The sequence below is a fragment of the Lagopus muta genome, chromosome 1, assembly GCF_023343835.1.
Source record: "Lagopus muta isolate bLagMut1 chromosome 1, bLagMut1 primary, whole genome shotgun sequence".
NCBI classification, from domain to species: Eukaryota; Metazoa; Chordata; class Aves; order Galliformes; family Phasianidae; genus Lagopus; species Lagopus muta.
Window position 1 is genome coordinate 184,758,093 of NC_064433.1, and position 23,885 is coordinate 184,781,977.

At 41.2% G+C, this 23,885-nt stretch overlaps 1 protein-coding gene across 12 annotated transcripts in view; it reads right to left on the reverse strand.

Annotated features, from left to right (window-relative positions):
- FAT3 (FAT atypical cadherin 3) overlaps positions 1 to 23,885 on the reverse strand; it is a 479,929-nt gene that overhangs the window by 184,557 nt on the left and 271,487 nt on the right. The window contains exon 5 of one of the 12 annotated variants that reach the window (XM_048949099.1): positions 10,425 to 11,460. The exons of the other annotated variants lie outside the window; for them this stretch is intronic. Coding sequence (XP_048805056.1) covers positions 11,399 to 11,460 — 62 coding nt within the window. The 3' untranslated portion in view covers positions 10,425 to 11,398. Of the gene's footprint in view, positions 1 to 10,424; positions 11,461 to 23,885 lie in introns of those variants that run through there. 12 annotated transcript variants of the gene reach the window in all.

The following is a 23,885-nucleotide window of genomic DNA, read 5'->3' on the forward strand; positions in this document are numbered from 1 at the left end:
AATATCTCTTTACCATCCGTTAGCTAATGAGCCCAACATTTTTGAAATTCACCTTCCTCCTGGAAGAGGCCATCTGCTGTTGTGGAGGCCTCTCCATGCCCATCAGATCTGGAGGGATCAGGACAGCAGGCATGTGTGTGCTTCACAACCTGCCCATCCGTGTGGGGCGAACGGGAGCAATGGTGGTGTGAAAGGCTGCCAGTCGCCTCGGGAACAGATTGGGGTCCTGCTGAACAGGAATTTAGCACTTCTCCGCAGGCACCGCCTGGTCAGATGGTGCTCCTTGCTGCAGTTCCGTGTGTGGCACAACAGCTCACTTTCACTGTGCTTTCCTCATCTTTGTTCTCCTCTTTGTGACTGCTGTAGCAGCTTCAGGGGCCTGGTGAAGGGTAAGACATGGCCAAAGACTTCGAAAACAATTAAAGGAGGGAGCAGTGCCTCAGAGCACGTGGTTGATAAATTTGGCAGCAGCAGCAGCCTGGCTCTTGGTGCTCTGAGCCCTTCTGAGAGCTCACACTGACAGCACATTGGAGGCATGTTACTGCACACCAACTGCAGTCACCTGCGGTGTCATTTGTGGTGGTGAGAGCCCAACTGCAGTGGGGACAGCCTCCAAGAGGGGCTGGGAAGGGTGAACACATCAGCTAATGTCACCTTTCACCACTGATGAACGGTGCTGTGAGGTGCCGGAACAGGAGAGTGTGCAGACGGAGAGAACAACACCCATCAGGTCTCCATCACATTTCCTGGCCCCAGCATTACAAAGGCTGGGAACTGAGACTGAGAATAGGATGTGAATCACCAACAAGTCATTCGTGCAGCTCTGCTCTCTCCTTATCCCCCTTTCCTTCCAGTAAACCTTTCTTTACCTAAGCCCCTGAAATAAGCACCAACAAAACCCAGCCAGGAAATCGCCTGCAATTTATCCCAACACAGAAACAAAGTGGTGACAAGGACTTTGGCTTCCATTGAGATACCGAAGATCCCTCCTGGTTAGGTTGCTAACTAGCAGCACAGGGAGGTTGTCACCACCACAGATTTTAGAGATACCAATTACTGTGTGACAGCTCTGGGGAAAAAGAAAACAACGCATCTGTCTTTGTGTCACTGGAGATGGCCCCTGGGTCTCCTTCGTGCTGCATCTCTTCCCTCATGTCCCTGGCCAGGTGCCATGATCACAGTCCCACAGAGTTCCCCATTCAGCAAAGCACCTCCGCATGCTCTTCTGATAACACATTTCCTATCATAGCTGTTTTCCTACTCCTGCCAGGAAAGCATGTGTCAATTAGTTAATTCCAGTCTTTGAGACTTAACTGTAACACTGAATTTACCGCTTTTTTCACGGTATTCAATAGAAGTATGCTATCCAACAGTAGCTACCTGCAACCCACGTTTTGCAGACTGCTTTCATGAGTCTTTGCATTACAACACTGAAGCTTCCACCAACATCTAATAGCAAGAGTTAAGACATTTGCTTTTTGCTGTAAGAGAAGACCAGAAACCCACTACTAAAAGCCCTCTTGGAGCCCACAAGGCTGAACAGCTAAAGTGATTATCATCATGTGCCTGAAATTGCTACGTTTTATTAAAGCTGGCATGTCACATCCAAGGAATTTGCAGCAAGCAGGCTCCTCATGGATGTTATTACTGTGGAATCACAAGTGCAAGCACGGCAGTACTCTGCAAGCTGCTAGGAAGGCTGATCAGATTTCAAGTCTAAATACAAGATGGGAACCCCTCAGCCTGTACTGCTAATTGCAAAAAGCACCACTCTGCTGATTACAAATGGTTTGGTAACAAATATCTTGGTTCCCAGCCCCCAGCTTGCTACAAACAACATGAGATAAACCCCTGCTTATGGAAACAGTAATGTTTAACTATGGCAAAATGTAGCTCTGCACTATCTATATTTTAGGTGCTAAGTCTATGCCTATATATTCAGTCACTAATGTTGTTACTGTTCTGCACCCTGCACAGTCACAGTCTCCTGTGTCCAACTGGACCCTATAGGTGCTCTTAAAAAGTGGAAATGAGATTTTGGTAGTGTACCACTAACACCATTTTGGTTTAATTGAGCCATGGCAGCTTTTTGCTGAGCAGCTACCAGTAAGGTCCAGGAGTACCACAGGTAAGTTTCCTCAGTTTTTATATCTTGTGGCAGATTGATGATGGTGTCTATGATGATAGAGATCTGCAAAAAATGTCTTGTTACAATATCTCAAACTCTTGCTTTGTGTGCTTCCTTCAGTGCCCATCACACAGATTCTCTAGTGTTCACAGCACATGCTTCTGTTTCTTCTTTTCCTCCTGTAATTTCATATCCTTACATCATTTGAAAGAACTTCATCATCTTCAAGATTCCTATCTTACTGCCAAGGTTGGAACTGGTCAATGAACTAAGTACACATACATACATATACATATCTATCAGCAGTACACTCAGCCCCAGAGACTAAGGCACAAATGAGATGATCACAGAAGAAGGCAGGCTATAACAAATCACTGTGTGGTGGAAACATATTTGATTTATACCAGCAATGGTGTCCTTCCCATCAAACCTTTCTTCAGAAAGCAGACATAATTGATTTGAGAGATGAAGAGCATAAGGATCCCTTCTAAAAGTTACACTATATTTCTTTAATATAGAGATCTGATGTTTTCCAGAGTAACACTTTGTATTTAAGCGGTGATCTTCAGAAGGTGTTAATCCTGAAAGCAAATACAACATTACAAGAGAAGCTTAATATTCTTCCCTGTTCATGAGGGCTCCTGGTGGTCATCCGTAAGGGTGACAGTACCTTCCAATAATTATGATGCTCTGACACACAGAGTACTACATAGACAGATCACTATATAGACATGTTTTACTTTAAATGATTTTCAGTATGAATCTCGTCTGCTATCACTGCCCCTGTGAAGCAGCTATGTTTTGTTACCCAAATCGTACCAAGGAGCCAAATAAGTGACTTCAGTGCTCTCATACATCTGGGAAAGAGATTTCAAGAGCAGAAAAAAAAAGGATTAAATGATACATCAGCTGGAGATGAGATGAAAAAAAATATACGCAGCTGTTTATGCATTTAAGTAATATCAAATGTCTGCTACAGAGGAAATGTCTTTATGTGGTAAGTGGTAAGACTGACCCAGATTTTCAGGTGCAGGTCCCTAGGAAGTGGATGATTGCAGCAAGGCTGGGTAGCTGATATTCCAGGCACTGCAATGGCCATTTATGGGCTGCTGAGTGCTGCTGAGAACTGAACCTTGTGTCTGCAGAATATAGAAGGTCCTACCAGGGGGACTGTAGGTTTCCCTATCATCTTTCCTTTTAGTAAAAGCCCAACCCCAAAGCTTTGCCCAAGGAAGAAAAAGAAAGCACTCATCAGAAACCCGACATCCTTGTGGAATCAACCCCTTGAATTTTTCATCACTTTCTTGAATTCAGACATCAGAGCAGGCAACTAAGTTTGACAGAGTAAATCATCCGAACATGAGCTATGTAACTGCTTCTGATTTTACATGGAAAAAAATCTTGGACAACGTAGAGAAGAGTATCAGAAACATTTGAATAATCTTGTATTAAAGCAAGTCAAGCTGACGAGCAACAGAAAGCACAACACGAGGAAAATCAAATTGTCTAATAGTGTTAGGAGGAACCTCTTCACCAGAGAGCTCGCTGTGTACCATTTGATTCAGAAGCCATTACCCTGCATCTGTATGTTAACGAAGCAGCTGTTCCACTGCTAATTGCTCTTCCGACAAATTGCTTTTTTCCAATTAAGATTTTATTATAGAATTTATTATCGCAAACAGAAATAGATGTATTTCAATTTTAGAAAGACAACAGAATGGTGCAATTACCCACCAGTCTTCCAGCAGGGCATAAATCAGAATCCATAATGTCAGGGTTTTACAAGTTCCTTAGAAATTGAGCAGACTATTAGATACATACTTCTTTGGTCAATGTCTGTCTCCACAAGGATACTCATAGTAACCTTTTCATACTGGATTGCCACAAGCCACATAAGTCCAAGTGCTTATCCAGGTATTTAGCTAAGTAGCTTTCAGAGATGCTGAACACTTACAAAACTATCCCCACTACAGTTTGGTAGTCCTAAACATCTCATACCACAAAAGGAATTAAAGTAGTAGTTATATTTTTCTTAAAAGAGTCCTCTACTACAAGACTGCCTCATGAAACAGTAAATTGACTTTTAAATGATCTGAGAATGTGTAAAATGTAACTAAGCAACACTTCAGAAATAAAGGATCTGAAGAATCGGTTCAGAAGAGTACATCTCAAGGTTTCTGCAATGGTCCACCATGGCTGGAAATGCAGTCCTCTGCTCCCTGTTTCTAAATGTAATACTTACAGAATAGACCAGGTAACAGACCACTGAAGGTTGGACTTGATGATGCTTCTTTCAAAGTACTGCTACCAAAGCCCTAAAGCTGTGTGCGCTCACTGGCTTGGAGGCATAAAGTTATTTTCCATTCAGAGGAAAGTCAAGTATTACCACAGAAATAAACTACAAGGCTGATCTGAAAATAATGCCTTCTATTTTATTTTGCTCACCCACAACATCAGAGGTGGATGTTGGTGGTACAGCAACAGAGGCTGAACCTTCCCACTAACATCCCATTACATTTTATTGCCATGTGACAAATGGCAGAAGAGGATCAGTCTGAAAAAACGGAGTCTGACATGAAGTGCATATGAAGCAAAGGTGTGGGACTGAATTCCTCCAGTGGTGCCAATTGACATTCACTGATGCTTGCTGAATGTTCACGGAGACCAAACGGTGGATGTGAGCACAGTGAGTGCATTTCAGCAGTGGCAACAGCAGCATGAAAGACAAGCCATGTTCTGAACGGCCATGCACATTTTTATGAGCATGGCATGCAGGCTCTTGTTCATTGCTGATTAAAATGCATAGCTAATTGTAGCGACTGTTTTGAAAAGTATCATTGTGTAGCTCTGTCAAATAGAGTTATTGTGTTCTTTGCACATATTGTACTTTCCACGGAAATAAATAGGAGGCACTACTTTCAGAGCAACCTATGCATTTAGCATCCTTGCAGAAAACTCTGAACACCAATTACCTGTTTGTAACAAACAAAAAGAAGGGCACATCTGTTCACAGAAAATGTCTCAGAGAGGCCAAGCAGCAACGAGCAATAACGCCCAATGTGAATGACTACCACTGCAGCAAGGATGGGCAGTGAGAATTATACAGTGGCTGATCTGCAAGGAACCTCTGGGTCTATCCGGTCCAACTTCTGCTCTAGCACCAAGAGCAGGGTGTCAGGTGGCTGTGGAACATCCCCAAGGGAAGGGAAAGTACCCCACAACCTCTCTGGGTAAGCTTTGCCATTGCTTTGGCACCTGCACAGGAGTTCCCGTGTTTCAGTTCATGCCCATTGGTCTTGTTCTGTTTATGAGCATAGAGCACGTTTCTTTTTGTTTCTTTTTTTTTTTCTTTTTTAATTTCAAAATGCTAAGTTCTCTAAAAACATTTCAGTGGCTTTTTAGATGGATGGAAACAACTCTGACAGCAAATTTATAGCTGGAGAAATAACTACTTTCACCACAAACATGGCAATAACCATTCATCTATCAAGAACCAGATTAGAGTAATGGATTACGGAGAAGAGCCACTTTAGTTAATCAGGTTGGACAATGTAATATTTTTATGTTCCATAAATAATTTCTAACAGGAGCTTTATTGATAGAGACCACTTTGAGAGAAGGGTGAAAATAAGTCCGTCCTTTGCTTTGTCAGAAAGCATCAAACAAAAAGACACACTGATGGATACCTCTGCCCTTGGAAGCAAACTACTAGAAAATCAGTCTCGTTAAAGATGACCTGTATCAGCATCAAGAAAGACCTAGCAGCTTCAAAATCATATACTGACTGTCCGAAATAACAAGGCTAAAAGGAGCAAGTCAGAAAGATGCAAATGTGGCTATTTTCTCTAACTTAAAAGGAAAAACCAACCAACAAAACAAACAAAAAAACACTGAAAAACATTAAAACTTCCAAGGTCTCAGAAGCAATGATTTGCGAATACAACTTTTATCAAGGAGCTGTGATGAATACTGCACTAGGGGTATGATTAAGTGGTCGTGTAAGAAATGCACAAGTATTTTTTTTATTGGTTCTCATCAAAAGTGCCTATAACACATCATATTGAGTTGAGGTGTGTGAAACCAACACATTTATACAGACTTTGGAAAGTGGGTTTCCCTAGTTATGCAAATACTTGGGTTCCTAGGAACGTTCTTCTAGGCTACCTTAGGAAGTCTGTCAGTAGTGCAATAAAATCAGTAAGTGAAAATGAGTAATCCATTTATGGCAGAAGAATCTAAAAAGCTTAGAAGCATGGTGCAGTCATGATGCCTTCAAGTTCCACATGCTCTTCAAGAAGTGAGCCTGTTATGGTGATCAGAAACTCAATGTCACTCAATGATATACGCACTGCCAAAGCGTTCCCCTGGGATACGCACTACAGTCTTGGAGGCTGCAGGTAATTTGTAATGCAATCATGCAAGACAAATCCAGTCTGTAGTGATTTGGCAAATTTCTACTATTACCAAAAGTGGTAATGGAATGTAATGGCCACATATATCAGATGTGGTCTCAGTCATTAAGATCTCATCTGAAGAAGAAAATGCAAAGTAATGGCTAGCTTTTAATCCTCATAACAGGAAAGGATAAACACTAAGGTGATTCGGCCAAGATCTACAACTGTTGTTCCAGGAAATTGAGGTATTTTTGGCTTGATGCTGCAGGTGAACAGTCAATCTTATCTGTCTCTCAATGTATCATCTTTCATCCCGAAGCATTTAAAAAATAGTACACAAATCAGGATTTCTGTTCATGGGAGCATTCACTTCTACTCTTTACACTTTAAGTGCTCATAGCACATGCAACAGAAAAGAAATGGAGGCAACTTGATGTGTTATGTCCCACAGATCATTTTAATCTATCCTTAACATGAAATAAACATACAGTCATACAAGCTCTTCCACCAACAAGTAAACACTCAGTCTTGCACATGGGCTCGTGCTTGCTTTCTCTTGTGCGACTGCAGACCATAATCTAAATGGAGACACACTGATGCTAGGCGTAGGGCAAAAAGGCAATCTCCAATAAAAGAGCAGTGAACACATCCCTGTTGTTCAGTGTTTCAGTGTTAGCCACTGCCCTGACAGCACGATAGATACTCTGACAGATCTATAAGGAATGCAACTTTGGTTGCATGGAAGTGTATGTTGTACGGTTACATCTTCTAACAATAAAAAAGGATTAAAGAAAAAAATCTCTTCCACGGAATTGGTTCCTATTTCACAAACTGTGGCTTTTGTGAATTCTGACTGGAGCTGGCCACAAGGACTGCTAAATTTCCATGGCCAAAATAAATGAAGATGTACGAGTTTTACAAGAAACAAGTCTCACCTTCCAATGTTCACACATTGTTAATCCATGTAAAACCATTTCTGCCTTCATTAATCTCTTCTCAGTTTCTTTGCTTAGCTGGATATTATCTCCCCTGTATCACCAAAAGTCTTATTTGAAAGATCTGATTGATTCATTGAAAGGAACCTTGTATTAGACTTCCCAGAATCCCAAATACTGGATGCTTCCTACAGAGATGCAATATACCTATAACCTGCAGAACTACTGCACTCCATGGAGAAAAAGTCTTTTTAACTCTATGAAGAGCATACAGTTCTTTTCTGTTTCTCCTTAAGCCATAAAACTCGATATCACTTATTATTTCTTTCCTACTAAATGTAACAGTGATTGTAATAAAAAAGAAAAACTATTCTTTTTCTCCTGATAAAGGAGAAAAATTTCTTGAACACAGCTCTGGGAAGTTATAGCACTATTACCTCAGCCTAAATGAAGTTAAAACTTTCAGGAACCTAAGAGTAAACCATGGTTTTTACACTGTACTCCATCAAGCTTATCAACTTTCTCAATATGAGGAGAAGGGCTGCTGGTATTTAATACGTGGATTTGGAAAATCAAGCCACTGAGGCTCACCAGGAGTCACTGTTGGTAAAAAATAAAACAGAAATTCTGGCTAGCACTTCCAAATAGGGTGCCCACAATTCTCTTTCCAGGACAACTGAAGGAGGCTCTTGGACCCAGGAAGACACACTGCTCAGCAGGTCCTACGGCGAGTCAGGGTCTGAAATCCTTTACAGTGAAGGTGGTGAGACACTGGAACAGGTTGCCCAGTGAGGCTGTGGATGTCCCCTCCCTGGAAGCATTCAAGGCCAGGCTGGATGGGGCTGTGAACAAACCTGGTCTAGAGGGAGGTGTCCCTGCCTATAGCAGGAGGTTGGAACTGGATGATCTGAAAGGTCCCTTCCAGCCCAAGCCATTCGGTGATTCTATTCTATAATTCTGTGAAATGTATCAGTTTGTCCTATGTGTGCTTACACTCTAACCAGATTGAGAGCTCTGACAAAGACCGGAAGACTGGTTTGGGTGTTTGTTTTTTGTTGTTGTTATTGTTTGTTTTGGCTTTCTATTGTTTAAGCAGCAGAGCCATCTTTGGTAGCAATAAGTAGCAGATAAAAGGACACAAGTCTTGAAGTTTTCTAAATTTTTCAGAAAGAAAAAAAAGGAGCCAAGTAAACAGCAGAAGACCACATGTACACCCAGTTTCTAACACTACTGTAAGATAATTCAGCTTCCCAATTTAAACATGCCCAGAAGAATTTGCCAGACACGGATGGACTACTTGATGGTGTGTCAGTTATAAATGATCTTGAATAAAGTGGCTAGACTTTCTGTCTCATTCCGTCTTCACAGTGAAGGCAGCACCTGAGACTTTCCTCCCCTCTGCTGAGTCTCCAAGCAGAAGGGAAGAACTGAGTACCTTTGAAACAGAGCATCTCTGTGCTGCTTCCCTTTGATGAAGCAGAACAATTCTTGACTATCTCTGCACTTATCCCTCAACCTGATGGCTGCTCTTCAGAGACTAAATTAAATGCTGCAGCTAGTCCATCATCTCACTGCAACAGACTTCCTGAGAAGCACACACAAACCTCAGGCACAATAGTTGCCTGATTACGCTTCTGAGAAAAACCTATTTCTTTTTTTCCATTGAAGATAAAGTGCTCTGTAGGAAAACCCAACAAATCCCACTCACGGCTGCACAGGCAGACCGTGGTAAAAGCTCTCCTCCTTTGCCAAGGCATTCTTCCTGTACCTGGGCCAGATCTGTTACTGACTGGACACTGAACCACTGAATTAAGCACCCAAATGCTATCAAGGAAACCATTTTGGAGAAGGTGCGTAGGAGTTCTGTACTCCCATTAGCTTCTGTGAGATTGATTTCCGTTACTTACACTGCCTTGCATGACAAATTGTTCTTGATGCAGAGGCTGATGGAAACATGAATGGCCCCAATGAGGATTCTTTTTATTAAGGATGTATGAGAGGATACACGAGTTGCTTAGCTTCAGATAAAGAATGACTCAATCCCTTCTGACACTAATGCAAAAGTTCTTTAAAGTGTAGGTCAGTTGCTCAGTTATTTTAGGGACCCTGGAAGCACGATATTGGTTCGTAAGGCTGAAAATCCTTGGTTGTTGGTTTTTGTTTTGTTTTCTTTCTGGAATGCCCTCCCTTTCCTTTATAAAACTCCACTAAAGGGGCTGGATCTCACTAAAGACTTTTTTCAGGACCCAATTACAGTCATCCTATGGAACTGACCCACAGACTTAAAGTATGTAATACAGTAACAACCTTCTGCTTGTCCTTAATCTCAGGAGTACCATTGTTGCTCTTTAGCAGAGCAGTTTATGTTCCCCTCTGCATTGCACATCATCGCATTTACTTATCAGAAGAATTATGAATGCTCCAAAAGAGAAAAAAATAACCTTGGATGTCTGACTGAACAAAATCTGTACCTTTTCCACCTCTTTAAAGTCAGACAAGGAGCTTCTCATATTCATTCTTTCAGGCTTTAGGCAACTGATATTCAGGAAACCAAAGATTTCATTATGATCTCTTGCATTTTCTGTAATGGTTTGATGGAGATTAACCTCCAGGTTACACTGAAAGCTCTCATGTCTTCTGCTCGCAGTGACTAAAAGAATTATCCAGCTGCATAAGATTATTCCCTTAAATGAAACTGAAAAGGTAACACAAAACTTTTATCGTACAACGCCAATGCCACATACTGTCATAAAGAACCGCGAGACAGGCAGAAAGACAACTATCAGAGAGGTGAAGGCAATCAAGCAAATTACCACAGTTTGAAGACTTACTGCTGAACAGCAGCATATTGTGTGCATGCTTTAACTGTTTCAAATGCAAAGAAAAGTGTGCAAAGCTCAACTGTCCTAATTTTTGCATTGGAATTAGTCAAGAGTCTTCACCACCCATCGCCATGCTCTGCTGATGAGAGTGGTTCATTAACCATAGCAGATGCAGTGCTTACACCTGTCAATACCCTCCTCCTGCACAGTGCTGAGAAGAGCTGACAAGGAAAGCATCATTACAGTGAGGAAGGATAAATAAAAGATATTTGAGACCAAAAACATCAAAATCAATACGCAGGGTAAATAAAGAAGCTAAAGGAAGCAGTAATTAGATAACTTGTGCTATGAATTTACTTTGTTCAAGCAAAGGGACAAAAAGAAACATCCTGAAAAATTAGTGAAGGAAATTGGATTTGAAGTGTAATTGTGGTTAACTGGAGGCAGTTCTGTCATTCTGAGAGAGGAAATAATGTCTCCGGACTCGAACTGCCAGGATCTAAGCTGGTCAACATTATCTAAAGAGAAGTGACTTAGGTCACCCATTTTAATCATGATTTACATCAGCAAGCAGGAACAATTCATTTAAATAATCAATTCTAATCTTGTTTTGTAGCAGTACCTTTTATGTATTTCCCTGAAGTTAGTTTCAGTCCTGTGATTGGTAAACATTAAAACAATGACTTGTGACTTTACACGAAATCAGATCCCCTTTTCTAACCAAGAAAAGGGTGTTAATCTATACATACTTTAGTGCAGTCCTATGCCTCGTTATGCTAGATTTGTGAATTTTATATTTGCTAGGCTATTTTTATTACTTCACTTTGTGTTTTATTCCTGTACAAAGTCGCACTGGGAGGCAAACTGGAATTCATTTACAAAGCCCATAAATGATGTTTGGAAGTTACTCGCTAGTTACTATGAAATGATAGATTAATTGTAGGAAATGCACAATAAAAATGGACTGATATATTAGATGGATGTAACACAAGTCAGCAAATTGATCTTCTGGTGTCTAGTCACAGTCACTCTCTTAAGATTTCAGTTTCTGTGAATCTCCATCTGTGCCTCTTTAACCTGGTCTGATGTTAGAAAAATCATTTTCTTCCTTTTTGAACTTCAAGTCCATTTCTGATGAATAGGACATCGAAGGCAACTACAGGAAGCCAACCAAACGCAATCTGAAAAAGAAAACTAAAGTAAAGGCTCAGATTAACAAGAATCGGTTCCAATCACTGAACTGGTGACATCCAGCCATCCGGGGTCAGGATCTGGTCTGAAGATAGAGGATAGTGGGCTCACTTGCCACATGGGTGGGTGCTCTGGAGATGAGAGCTGAGTTCTGCAGCTCCCCCTACTGCCTAAGCCAGATGCACACCAGAAGTTTTGAACAGTTTGGTAGATTTGGGATGTGTCTGCTACCAAATTTATGTAAAAATCATGATACTGGGATGTCTGCCACTGTATAAACTGGATTGCTCTAGGAGACAGTGAGGAGCAAATGGCAGCGAGATCAGCACATAACACTCATTAATCAGGAAATCACTGCTTTTCTGTGACTGTGCTTCTGTGTTGACAAGTGTATTGCCTTTTAGGCGTTTGTAAAATAAGTGTTAGCAATGATCACATAAATGTATTACCTATCTTAAACGAAGCTAGCTGAATCCATAAAGTACCATCAACCTATCAGTTTCATTGATTGCAAATAGTTGGAATCATGCTGCTCATCAGTGCAACATTGTGCAGAAGGCATTCTATGGGATGTGCACAGATTTCTTCTTGCTTGCACTTGTATCTGAGTGCAGTAGCAGCCAAGACCAAGCTCACCAGCATAGCAGGGCACGCATGCTTCAGCATCCCATGTCAGGCTGCAGCCAAGGGGCCTCCAGTCTCCTCCATCAGCATCATCCTAACAGCATCCATGCCGCAGGCATTTAAGATGCAAATGTTAATTTTACTTAATGATGCATTGTACTTCTATTTGAACATTTACTATTTGAGTTCAGAGAACGTAGTATTTTGTGCCCCTGCCCTGAGCACTCAGCAAATACAAGCAGTGAAACATGTTACGGGGCACAAGAGGCCATGCGGTCTTACTTAATGTGTGCTGCTGAATGAATGGGACATAACTGCTACCACCAAAAGAATTAGCTACTCTATCATGAAAAAAGTGTGCCCGTTCTCTTTCATGTGTTATCTTTATGTTGGAAGCATTAAGTAGTTTTTCTGTGTATGCATAAGGTTTTTACTGGATTATGCAACGGGCGAAGAGTTGAAGCAGCTTGAAAGCCATTAACAAGAGAAGTCAGAACAGTGCCTTATCTTAAGCTGCTGCAGAGAAAATGACTGACGTGAGAACAACAACATAATAACAGGATGCAATTAACAGCATGAAGGACGAATTCTGCTCTAACTCTGGATCAGTGCTGTAAAACCCAACCAAATCTAATGAAGCACCTCAAAATGAAGATTTCATATAGCTCTCTGCCTATTAACCTATTAATTAAGTGTGTGCAGAACCAGTGTAGTCAGAAGACACAAACAGCTGCCTCTGGGTTTTTTAAACACAATCACAGGGTGTAAGGGCTCTTTGGAAAATGCCACGCATTATGTTCATCAACACTGCTAATTACAATACTGGGATATCATGACTGTACTCATTCCTAAAGACAGAGTGGTAATTGCTGCCTCTCAATCTGGAGTGGGACTAGTTGACTTTTTAAACTGAATCGGATCTAAACTTCTGAGAGCACTGATGAGCACCAGACAACAGGCAAACAGCAGCTCTGCGTTTAGCATCTTCAGCTCCAAGTGAGTCAGATCTGGGCAAAATTAAAAGGATTAGTCCTGATGGTTTAGAAGTCACTGTCAGGATGACACTTCTGAGTTTTAATAATGCTTCAATATTTAAGTTACATTTATCTTCAGTTATTAACTACACTTATCAGCGATCTCTTCCATCTTCACATTCTACAGAACCTTTTGCATTATTAATGGAACCAAAAATTGCATTTTTAATGTAAATTACTGGCAATATTGAGCTTTTCTTTGCACAAATTCAGAATTATACTTCTTTAAGTCCAAAATATCAATGAGAGAACTGTATCAGACAGAAATCTTCCTAAGCATGTGCTATTCCCAACTGTACATGAGCATTTTCATTTTTTTTAACTTACAAAGAACTGTGTAATGTCTACATACATCCATAAAGCAGCCTCTTTCTTTTCATTTTTCCCCACTTTTGCTATTCAGTCATTAATAATGCAAGAGACCAATTCTGCACTGACCTTCAAGCCATATGATGCTAACCGAATCAACTGAATTACTCCAATTTGCAGCCTGTGAAGAAATCAGTTTTCAGGCCCTGTGCTATACTCAACTTGCATTTATTGTACACTGTTCTCTTGCAATAATGAAATCAAATTTCTGTGCTCACGAGTAAAGCTGAAGAGATTGGAAACTCTCACAGATCAGAATATACAAATCCCTTTCACACAGAAGTGTGACTTCTTCTATTTATTGATTTTTGAGGCATTCAGAGAGTAGATGCATTAGTCTCCTCTCTTCCGCTGGCTCTTGTTTCTTACAGTGAGTTCAGCTGCAGCCATAAACTGGGATGGCTCTGAAAAAAAAGTATGGCAAGAAACATGATTCCAGATTACTCTGTGGATTTTTGCTTTGGTGGGAAATTGTGTATTCAACTCCAAAGAACAAATCCTGTCCCGGTACAAAAAGATAGTAAAAAATGGGATCCTGAGAACCTTTCTTTCAGAACTGATTTTTGTTCATCCCAGCTTTCTGCAAGTGAAAAACATAACTTATATTGCTAATGACATGTATATATATATATATATATAAAACTTACATATTACTATGAAGATAACAGTACTTGTTTCCTTTTTCCTTAAAAACCTCTTAGATCCTGAGCAGGGCTTTCCCCATTTCTGTTCCTGGAGCCCAGCTTAATGGGTGAGATGGCTGGCCTGAGGTCACAGGGTAAAACTCTTCAAGGAACTGCTTTCAGTATTAATTAATCCAACAGTAGTCTGGGTGGGACATTACAGACCTCAGTATCTACCTCTGAGAAGCGCACATCAGACTTTGCAGAGTAAGTGAATGAGGGGAAAAAAAAAAAAAGGTTTAGTGAAAAAGAATTAAAATCCTGCAGGCATCCTTACTCTAAACACCACCAGAGAAAACAGCCTGAAATTCCACCCACCTATCTACAATTACAAAAACACTGCTGTGTGCAGAGACCCTTTCTGTGGACAAAATAAAACCTGATATAGAACACTTCATAACTTCACACTTCTAATAAACATCAGCACAAAACTTTTTAGAAACCCTTCCAGAAACTCAATATGCTTTATCAGCTGGGCTACACAATTCACTTACAGAACTCCAGTCCTTCTGGAGATGCTGATATCCTCTACATAAGCTGCACAACAAAAGTTGTGTTGGATTCACCGGCCTGAAATTTCTGGTGGCATCTTTTCAGATGTTTCTGCAGAGTGCTGCCAAACACTCCAGGCCATGAAAAACTGAATTCTGGGCTGGGAGGAGTAGAAAAAAATAAGGTAAAATAAGATTTTGATATTGAAACTTGTAGAAAAGATTCCAGGTATCGCAGTGGGAAAAGCTATGAACAGCACTTCTGGTTGAGACTGCCTTGGAGAAGAAATGCATTAATAAAGCTTGAAATAGTCTAATAACGGTAGCAGAGAAAAAGATGCTGTAGGTGAAAAGACCTTTCTTAAATCAAAGCTCAAAGCAAATCTAAAAAAATTCTGCCTTTTAGCTCTCTTGTAAAAGTACATCTGAAAGATGTTACTGCATTGCACCGATACCTTCATTTAAAGGAAAAAAAATGTTTTAACCTATACGTGAAACAGAAGGAATGAATAAAGTGTCTTAACATGCAAAATACATTGTCTCTCTTGTCTGGTACTACACAAGTGACTAGAATCTCTAATGAAGCCAAGCACACCTCTTTCTTTCATATGCTCAAAATGCCCTACTTTCCTAACAGCATCGCCTGCACTAGAAGCATCGCCCATGCAAAACTGCTTCTTGTACTACACTGCACTCTCTTCCAAAAAAACTTATCTATAGAAACAGACTGGTTTATTCACAGGAGTGTTTTTATTCAATCCCCCTCTCCTTTATCCTCGTACAAACTTGAGTTGAGAATAATGTGCATTTGCACTCTGCTTTCTCACCAGGAGCTGTTGGTACTCTCTATGTGCTGGCACCTGGGGAATATTTTTTGAAAGCCTCAGGCAAACTGTCTCTTAGATTTAGACATTCCTTTTATATTGAAGAGCTTGTGCCTCTCCTTGAACAGTTCAAATACTGCAGTATAAGGTGTATCTTTCGGTTGCTGCCTTGTAGCAGTTAATAAAAGTCAAATCTGAGAACCTTAAGATAAAAACAGGAAAAAGGATGAAAATAATAATAAATAAGAAATGGTGCACATAGATGTTTTAAAGTTGTATGGCAAGGAATGCGGGGTACCGTGGCTCTTTCTCTATATAAAAATAATGCATCATTATTCTGAGGTTCTGCTGAACAATGAATTCTACAAAGCTGTTTCTCACAAAACACAACTACAAGAGGTGCTAAAGACTTTTCCCCAGTGACCTTTTGGGACCAGATTGCCAGGTTGACTTCACTGTAAAACAACTCTTATCTTTACATGCTGCAAAATTCCAGCAGTGAACAAACTGAGTCTTTTTCTTCCCCCCTCCCCCCCCCCCCCCAAGTAAGTTTATATTAAGTATTAGTTTTAAAAAAGGCACAAGTTCCAGGCAGGATACAGTTTATGCAGTGTATCTCATCTATATCTGTACCCTCCGTTCTTGTGAACCTACAGCACTGAAAACAAAGCACCCGAAACACAAATGGCTCTGTAAAAGAAATGACCTATAAAGAGTTTGCTCTGAAAACCCAGATAGTCACAGAGTTACAGCATACATCACAAAGGCAGAAAATACAATTAGTGTATACGTTGTGACATCACTGACTTTTCTGTTCAATATCACAAAATCGATGCGGTTTAAATATGGAATGCCTCATTTTATCTCATTTACAGCCAGCCCTCAGTGGTTTGTTACAGAGTACACTGAGTGACAGAAGATTGTCCAGGGAAAAAAAACCACCTTTTTATGACAAGAACCTACAGAACTAGAAATACAGAATTAATTAGGTTGGAAAAGACCTTCAAGATCACCAAGTCCAACCAGCAACATGACCTACTGAGTCCAATAATTAAATCATGTCCCTTAGTGTCACATCCACACAATTCTTAAATACCTCTGGGGATGGGGATTCAACCACTGCCTTGGGCAGCCTATTCCAAGCCCTAACCGCGCTCCCTGTGAAGAAATACTTTCTAATGTCCCATTTAAATCTTCTCTTCCTATTATGAAGAAGAAATGAGACACGATGCTTTGAGCCCCATGCACTGCCTGTTCTGCAACAAAGAGCACAGACTATCTGCCTTTTATGTCTGCTAATACAAATAAATGAGCAGATTTCCAGATTTCCCAGTGGAGAAAATTCTCACACAAAAACTTTATGCAGAACAAAACAAGGTTGGCGAGCTTTTTGTGTCATGTGTGTGCGTGACAAGGTGTCATAATGACAGACTGATGAGCAGGCTCAGCCTCTGCTAGCCTCCTTCCCCTTGTCATAGAGACATTAATCAGGCTCTGCTCTTCTGCAAGGACTTCAGGATGTTTTGGTCAATGTCAACACTGGGAAAATGAGAAGTTTGCCCTTTTATTAAACTTGCCTTGAGAGACGTCTTCACCAATTATATCTAGGGGCAGTTCAGAAAAAAAGCTCCAACTGTACATGATTTGTACTAAGGCACTTGACAGCATAAAAAATGACCAATGACTCACAGAGTTCCCCTTCCTGTGTTTTACTGTCTCTTTATATCTTGTTCAAAAATTCTATGCAAAGCTGTATTGTTCATCATCAATCCACCTCCTAACAGGTTACCGTGGGGCTGAGGAAAGCTACTGAGAGCTCCCTGAAGCCACACTCCTTGTTCTTCATAATCCCAGAAGTAATTTGGATCAACCAAAGTACAATACTGGGGCTCAGGTTCAAGATATTCATTTTAGCTTCTAATACCATGAGAAGGTTGCTTTCTGCATCCAAAGGCAACACAGGAGGAAATATTGATGAACAACTCTGCCATTTAGTCAGTACTGCCAACCTGAAGAATTCAGAACCTATGAAGATGCTCTAATCAGAATGATATTTGTAAACAAATGCTAGTAATAAGATGCATGCAATTTCTCCATTTCAAGGATTTCTAAATACAGTACCCAAATGTAAGAAAATGAGGAAGGACAGCAGATGTTCTCCATCTCCTTTCTTCAGGATCTTCTCCATCAGTAACTTTTCTATAACATAATGGGAATGAACTGAGCCCAGGATGCATTTGGTTCTCCTGCACTGTGTCTGATACGAGTTCACAGTACCTGAACACCAGAGGCAAGTTCTACCCAGCTGCTGGTGTACTGTATAGAAGATTGTAAGCTTCTCCTCCAACACACAGCTTCCCCAGCACCAAGCCTCTGTATGAAGGCAGATGAGGAGCAGCTGAGGTCCGTGGTGTGATCAGCCCAGAGCAGAGCAGGCTGAGGGGAGGCCTGATGGCAGCTGCAGCTCCCTGAGAAGCGGAGGGCAGCGCTGAGCTCTGCTCTGTGTGACAGAGACAGGGAACGGCATGGAGCTGTGACAGGGGAGGGCGGCTGGGGGTGAGGGCAAGGGTGTGCCTAATGCCTACACCTCGGCAGCCTTTTCAGCCAGGCTGCAGTGCTCCTCTGTCACTAGTTAAGCACTACTGCAAAAGCCGATGGGCTTTACAATTTCTTCTCCAAAAATGAGGCTGCATGTCTGTGCACAGGATTGCCACTCATTTACCCGCTGGCTGCTGTGAGGGCTCCCTGCACCAGCACAGCCCCCGCTGCTTCCCGGGGAGCACTTCCAAATGCAGCAAGTCTAAAACAGCACAATCCATGAGAGACTTCACAGCCAGACTCCTGCAGAAGCCCACACAGCCTATTTATACCTCAACAGCTGCAGAGAGGCAGAACAGGTTGAACGCTTGCAGACTCAGGAAAATATCACGGCCTCATTTCGGAAGATCATTATAATACGGAAAATGTAGACCCCTTTTGTTCATCCTTAAAGGAAAAGCTGAGACTGATCAATCTGCTCTTCATGATAGTGAGAAATGCTCTTTCTTAACAGCTGCTATCAGTAACCATTTGCTGGAGACCTGAGCAACTGTGAAGCGTAAGTATTGAGCCCTCCATGTAAAAAACAACTGGCAATTTTATCTGCCTCTGCACCCGAGCAGTGCATGCTTGCAGGCAATTAGTCACTGCAGATTACTTTTCAGCCCACATGGCCATAGTTTTCTGTTTGTTTGTTTGTTTTTATCTGAGAACAAGGAGAATGAGACCAGAATGGTGGCATTAAATTCTAATTCTTGCTCAGGTGGCCAAGAAGGCCAATGGCATCCTGGCTGCATCAGAACCAGTGTTGCCAGCAGGAACAGGGCAGTGATTGTGCCCCTGTACTCAGCTCTGGTGAGGCCGCACCTCCAGTACTGTGTGCAGTTTTGAGCCCCTCACTGCAAGACACTGAGGCCTGGAGCGGGTTCAAAGAAGGGCAACAAAGCTGGTGAGGGGTCTGGAGCACAGGGCTGATGAGGAGGGGCTGAAGGAGCTGGGATTGTTCAGCCTGGAGAAGAGGCTCAGGGGAGACCTCACTGCTCTCTATAACTGAAGGGAGGTTGCCCAGGGAGGTGGTGGAGTCACCGACCCTGGAGGTGTTCAAGGAACATTTGGATTTTGTGTTGAGGGACATGGTGTAGTGAGAACTATTGGTGATGGGTGGATGGTTGGATTGGATGATCTTGTAGGTCTCTTCCAACCTTGGTGTTTCTGTGATTCTGTGATTCTGTAATTTTCTGATGTCCCTACAAGTAGAAAATTGTCCGCTTACCTGCAAACCTCTAACTACGTATCTTAATGCTTTTACAGCCAAACATTAATTGGTGACTAAAAACAGTACTTTTTCAATTATTTTAGAATTTGCTTTAACCAGACAAGAAAAGAAGAAAAAGACCACCAATGCCTACCACTGTACTCCCGTCAGCTTTGATATCTAATCAGTAAATAATGTCAGAAGAATATTCTTCCTCTGCAAACTGCCTTCTGGAAGACAATTCAAGTAACAAGCAGATTTGCTATGTAAATTAAAACTTGACAGATTCACTCAACATCTTTTTTTTCTTTTTTTTTCTTCTTTTGTGCAACATCTTCAGAGAGATGCACACTCCGTTTTACATTTACAAACCACAGGAGGTTAAAAAGGTTAAAGATCTTTAATTGTTACTAGATGATCATCAGCCAAAAAACTGTATTTTAACAAAGATTGCACTGTTAGATTCATCCCCCCTAATTCCCCCTTTCCCCTTGGAATTTATTGTTAAACTGCATTTATGTGTATTGAATGACATACAGTCAGGAATCAATCTGAAAAGCCAAATCTGAAAGCTTCTTGTCATTTTCCATTTTCTATGACCAAGTAAGGGAAAAATGTACATGCTTTCTTTGGTGGAAAAGACCAGCTTTGCCATTTTCATCATTTGTGCTATGACAGCCTACAGAGGTCCCAGATGTGGAACAAAATTAATTGTTCCAGACCCAAGATAAACAAAATATAAAACCAGGCTGGATGCCAAAATACATATATATGTGCATAATTTCCCACCTTTTTTTCCTCTTCTTTTACTGAATATGTTGCTGAACCGGGGCATGAAAGAATAAAGATTTTGCATGCTACCTGTCCTGTGGTGCCCAGTAGTGCTGCATGACAGGGAACAGGAAAGACAGAAGAAGCGAAGTCATGGAAATTCTCACCCTGAAGTATCCTTCTGCTTTCTGGTCTCCTTATCTGGAACCACATGTTCTGCCATGCTTGTGGTAAGACTCCAGAGAGCTACATTAAGGTACTGCTACTTGCTCTTTAGGACTGCCAAAGAGCCATTCATCCTCTTCTAAATAAAACCACAATGGGAAGATCTGCACTCTGGAGGTTTTTCTCTCTATGCTTTCACTACAGAAGGAAAGTGGAGAGTTTTTTGTTTTAGGTTACTGGCTTATGTAAGCTCTAATGCAGCAGGGAGTTTGAAGAGTATATTAATATTATTTATTATTCAGAATAAGCCTCTGTTTTCCTGGTGATGTTAAATGGACTGGTTAATGATTTCTTGAAAGGCATTTAGATACTGTGATGTTTAAGCATGATGCAAAAATCTGAATAAAACACAGCCAAATGCAATTTAATAAATACCTTAGTATATACACTGCAGTATTTAAGGCACCAATTTAGGCAGCAAATCTTGTCTTTTAATGACCTTACATTTTCCTCTGATCAAAAAGCAAGAGACAAAAAGGCACTAGAGCACAAGGGTCTCGAAAGTTGCACAGTACTTACAAGATCATAGAACTGGATGGAAAAAGGTCACGTGCAGGATATTTTGAAATGTGCACGCCTCCAAGCATCTGCTCACATCTACTCCTTCCAGACTTGAAACCTATAGCACCGTGATTTATTATTATAGCACTGATTTTGGCCCAGACGCTAGGAATAGAGCTGGCTCTAATAGATGGTCATCACCAAGAATTAAGCCACGCAGAATTTTTTGCTAGAAATCACAAAAATCTGGATATGATAGGCAAAGCACCTGCCCTGTGCAAGGGAGCCCTACATGCAGACAGAGATCTCCGTGAAGGTGTGGGACTGGGGTGAAGCTGTGCCTTGCAGCAGTGCCGGGGCCTGAAGGTCACCGTGCTGCACATTGAGCAGCTGCAGACAGAGCAGCAGCAATGCCATGTGTGACTTTGCAGGTTGACTTTGGTGATGGAGAGCATTTACACTGAATGCAGATTGCATTTTAGTGAAATCCAGTGCTGCAGCATATTATATCCTTCTAAACAATATTATTAAACTACCATAATAATCACCCTGCTCTTCAATCCAAGGTCTCAAAGCACATTACAGGCGGTAATGAAATAACTCACACAAGACCACAGAAAGGAAGAGGGGGATCATTACTGCTAGTGCTTGCAGTCATAAAGCTGTGCTCAACACAGTTTCATTGCAAGAAGCCAGGCACAACCAAGTGGTCACCATATACTTCACTCCCTGGAAGTCTGTGATCAGTATGGGCCCTGTCAAGCATTTATCAACTCTTTCCTGATGCTCAGTATTTTAGCTGAAGTTCCAGGCCTTGAGACTCTTCTAATTACAGGAGACTCTCAGCTTCCAATTACAAAAAAGAAAATGAAAATAATCCCTAGAAACAATCAAACACACCTGTATTTGTGGAATTAAAGGTGGAAAATCTGTTCAGTCTACCCTGAAACAGAAGGCAAATGAAGACAACAAAGATGTACTTTCTTTTTGTGCTTCAGATAGTCTCATCCTCTTAATCAGTTGCAGCATTTTCTTGGGGGCTGAGCCATGATTTTCTTCTGTCTGCGCCTGTTAGCTCTGTGCAGCTGCATGGGACAAAGTCCCAAACTCAACACTGAGGAGGCTGCCCCAGGAGACATTTCCAAATCATGCAGGATCCTTATGGCTGAGCAGAGAAAGGGATTCAGATCTTAATTATACCACACTTCACATTAACAAAGAACTGTTAATACAACAACGAGTTAACTGGCAGCTTGCTACGATGCAGCATCCTGTGGTTCGGACTTTTAGCTGGAGCTCAGAGGAGTCGAGTTCAAACATGTGACCCTGACACAGCTTTCCATCATTACCAATGGCAAACCTCTTACCCAAAAGCCCTGTTTCTCAAAAGCACTGCTCACACTGATTTGCTGCATTATTTTCTGTGCCAGTAGCCACTTTTTGCTTGCAGTTAACAAAGCAAGCATCCTTCTGGGCAAGCAACAGAGTCAGTGAATTGATGGGAAAGCAACAACCAGTAGCCTGGATGCCAGTGTTGGTGTTCTAGGGGACCAGTGTGTCCCTATGCAATTGGATCAGACCAGACTACTCCTCTTCTGCACTACTCACTGACTGTGACTGATGAACCACGTTGGTCAGGCTTGCAATGTGTGCAAACCTGAAGGCGGAGGCAACAAAGATGAAAACAATGGGAATTTTGATGAGTTTCTGCTGCACGTTTCAGAAAATACATACTGGGATGCATACAAACCTACCAGCTGTCTAAATTCTCAACCCCCAAAATCCCTTCTATATGCTTAGATGTAGTACCAATTTTTCCACCTTTGGACAGTAAATGAAGTATTAACTGGGATGGAAAAAAAAAAAAAAACAAAGAAACCCACACAGCAAAAGACAAAACACACATACTGAAAAAAAAAAAAAAAGCCAAAAAAATGTTTAATCTTTAACCATAAACATAACTCAGCAATTTGCCCTTGGGGAGGGAGGCAGTATACACAGTAGATGACAAATGGCTAAGCCATATGCATTCACTTCCTATCTATGCTGAAAAGAAATTAAGCAGCTATCAGCTTACCATGGAAGCCAGAGCCACGAGCAATAATTTTTGTGAATGATAACCTGGAACATCTCCTCTGCTGCAATGGCAGCTGCTGCTTCTCGTGTCAAGAAGGTCCTTGGAGCTCCTCTGGAGCTCTGCATTCAGTCTGACTCTGAACGTGAAGACTTGGAGAGGAAGGACTTTGGAGGTCACTGCTGGACTGTGACTGTGGCTTTTTGGGGGCAGAGCCACCTGTGTTTTCCTACATGGAAGTCAATTAAATCTAGTGCTAATTAAATCAGTGCTTCTTCTGTCTGCATTAAAGAACTATACTATGTGTAATTAATTAATAATTGCATTAATGCACCTTAGTACCTGCACAGGGAGAAATTACTAGAAAGTAATGAGCTCTTTATTGCAGCACACGAAGGTACAACCAAAGCCAGCAGCTGGAAAGAAAAGGCAGACAGATTCAAATGAAAAATAAAGCAGACATTTCAAAGAATGAAAGAGATAAGCATCAGGAGAAAAAAAAGGTCTTGTAGCCTTTGAGTCAGTAACTTCCTGGAATAGAAGCTTTGGTCAAATACCAGTTAGACCTGTCAGTGCAGAAGTAATTAGGTGATTTTCTACAACTTGAACTATGTGTGGGGTCAGTGCAGGTGAACTAATAACCCCTGTGACCTTATGATGATGAATCTTTTCATTCGCTATCCTATCACACTGCAAAACCTCTGCTTTCACCTCTAAACCAGACAATGTTATAAGCAGGAAAAATAGTGGGGCTTTCATGCACTGTGCTGGAAGGTCTTGAATAAAATCACTTCTATCAGCAAACAAATGGAGCACAGTATCAAAAATGGTAGTACAATAACATTACAAAAATAATGGGATTATAATCATAGCAACAGGAATATCATCTTCAACTTTGTATTTTCCTGAAGCTAAAATAATCCTTTAATTATGGTAAACTTTTGAGGGCAAAGAATTGAACAATTTGCATTTTTTTCCCCATGTTTTGTTACAGTCCCCTTAAAGTGAGGAGACAGATACAGCAGG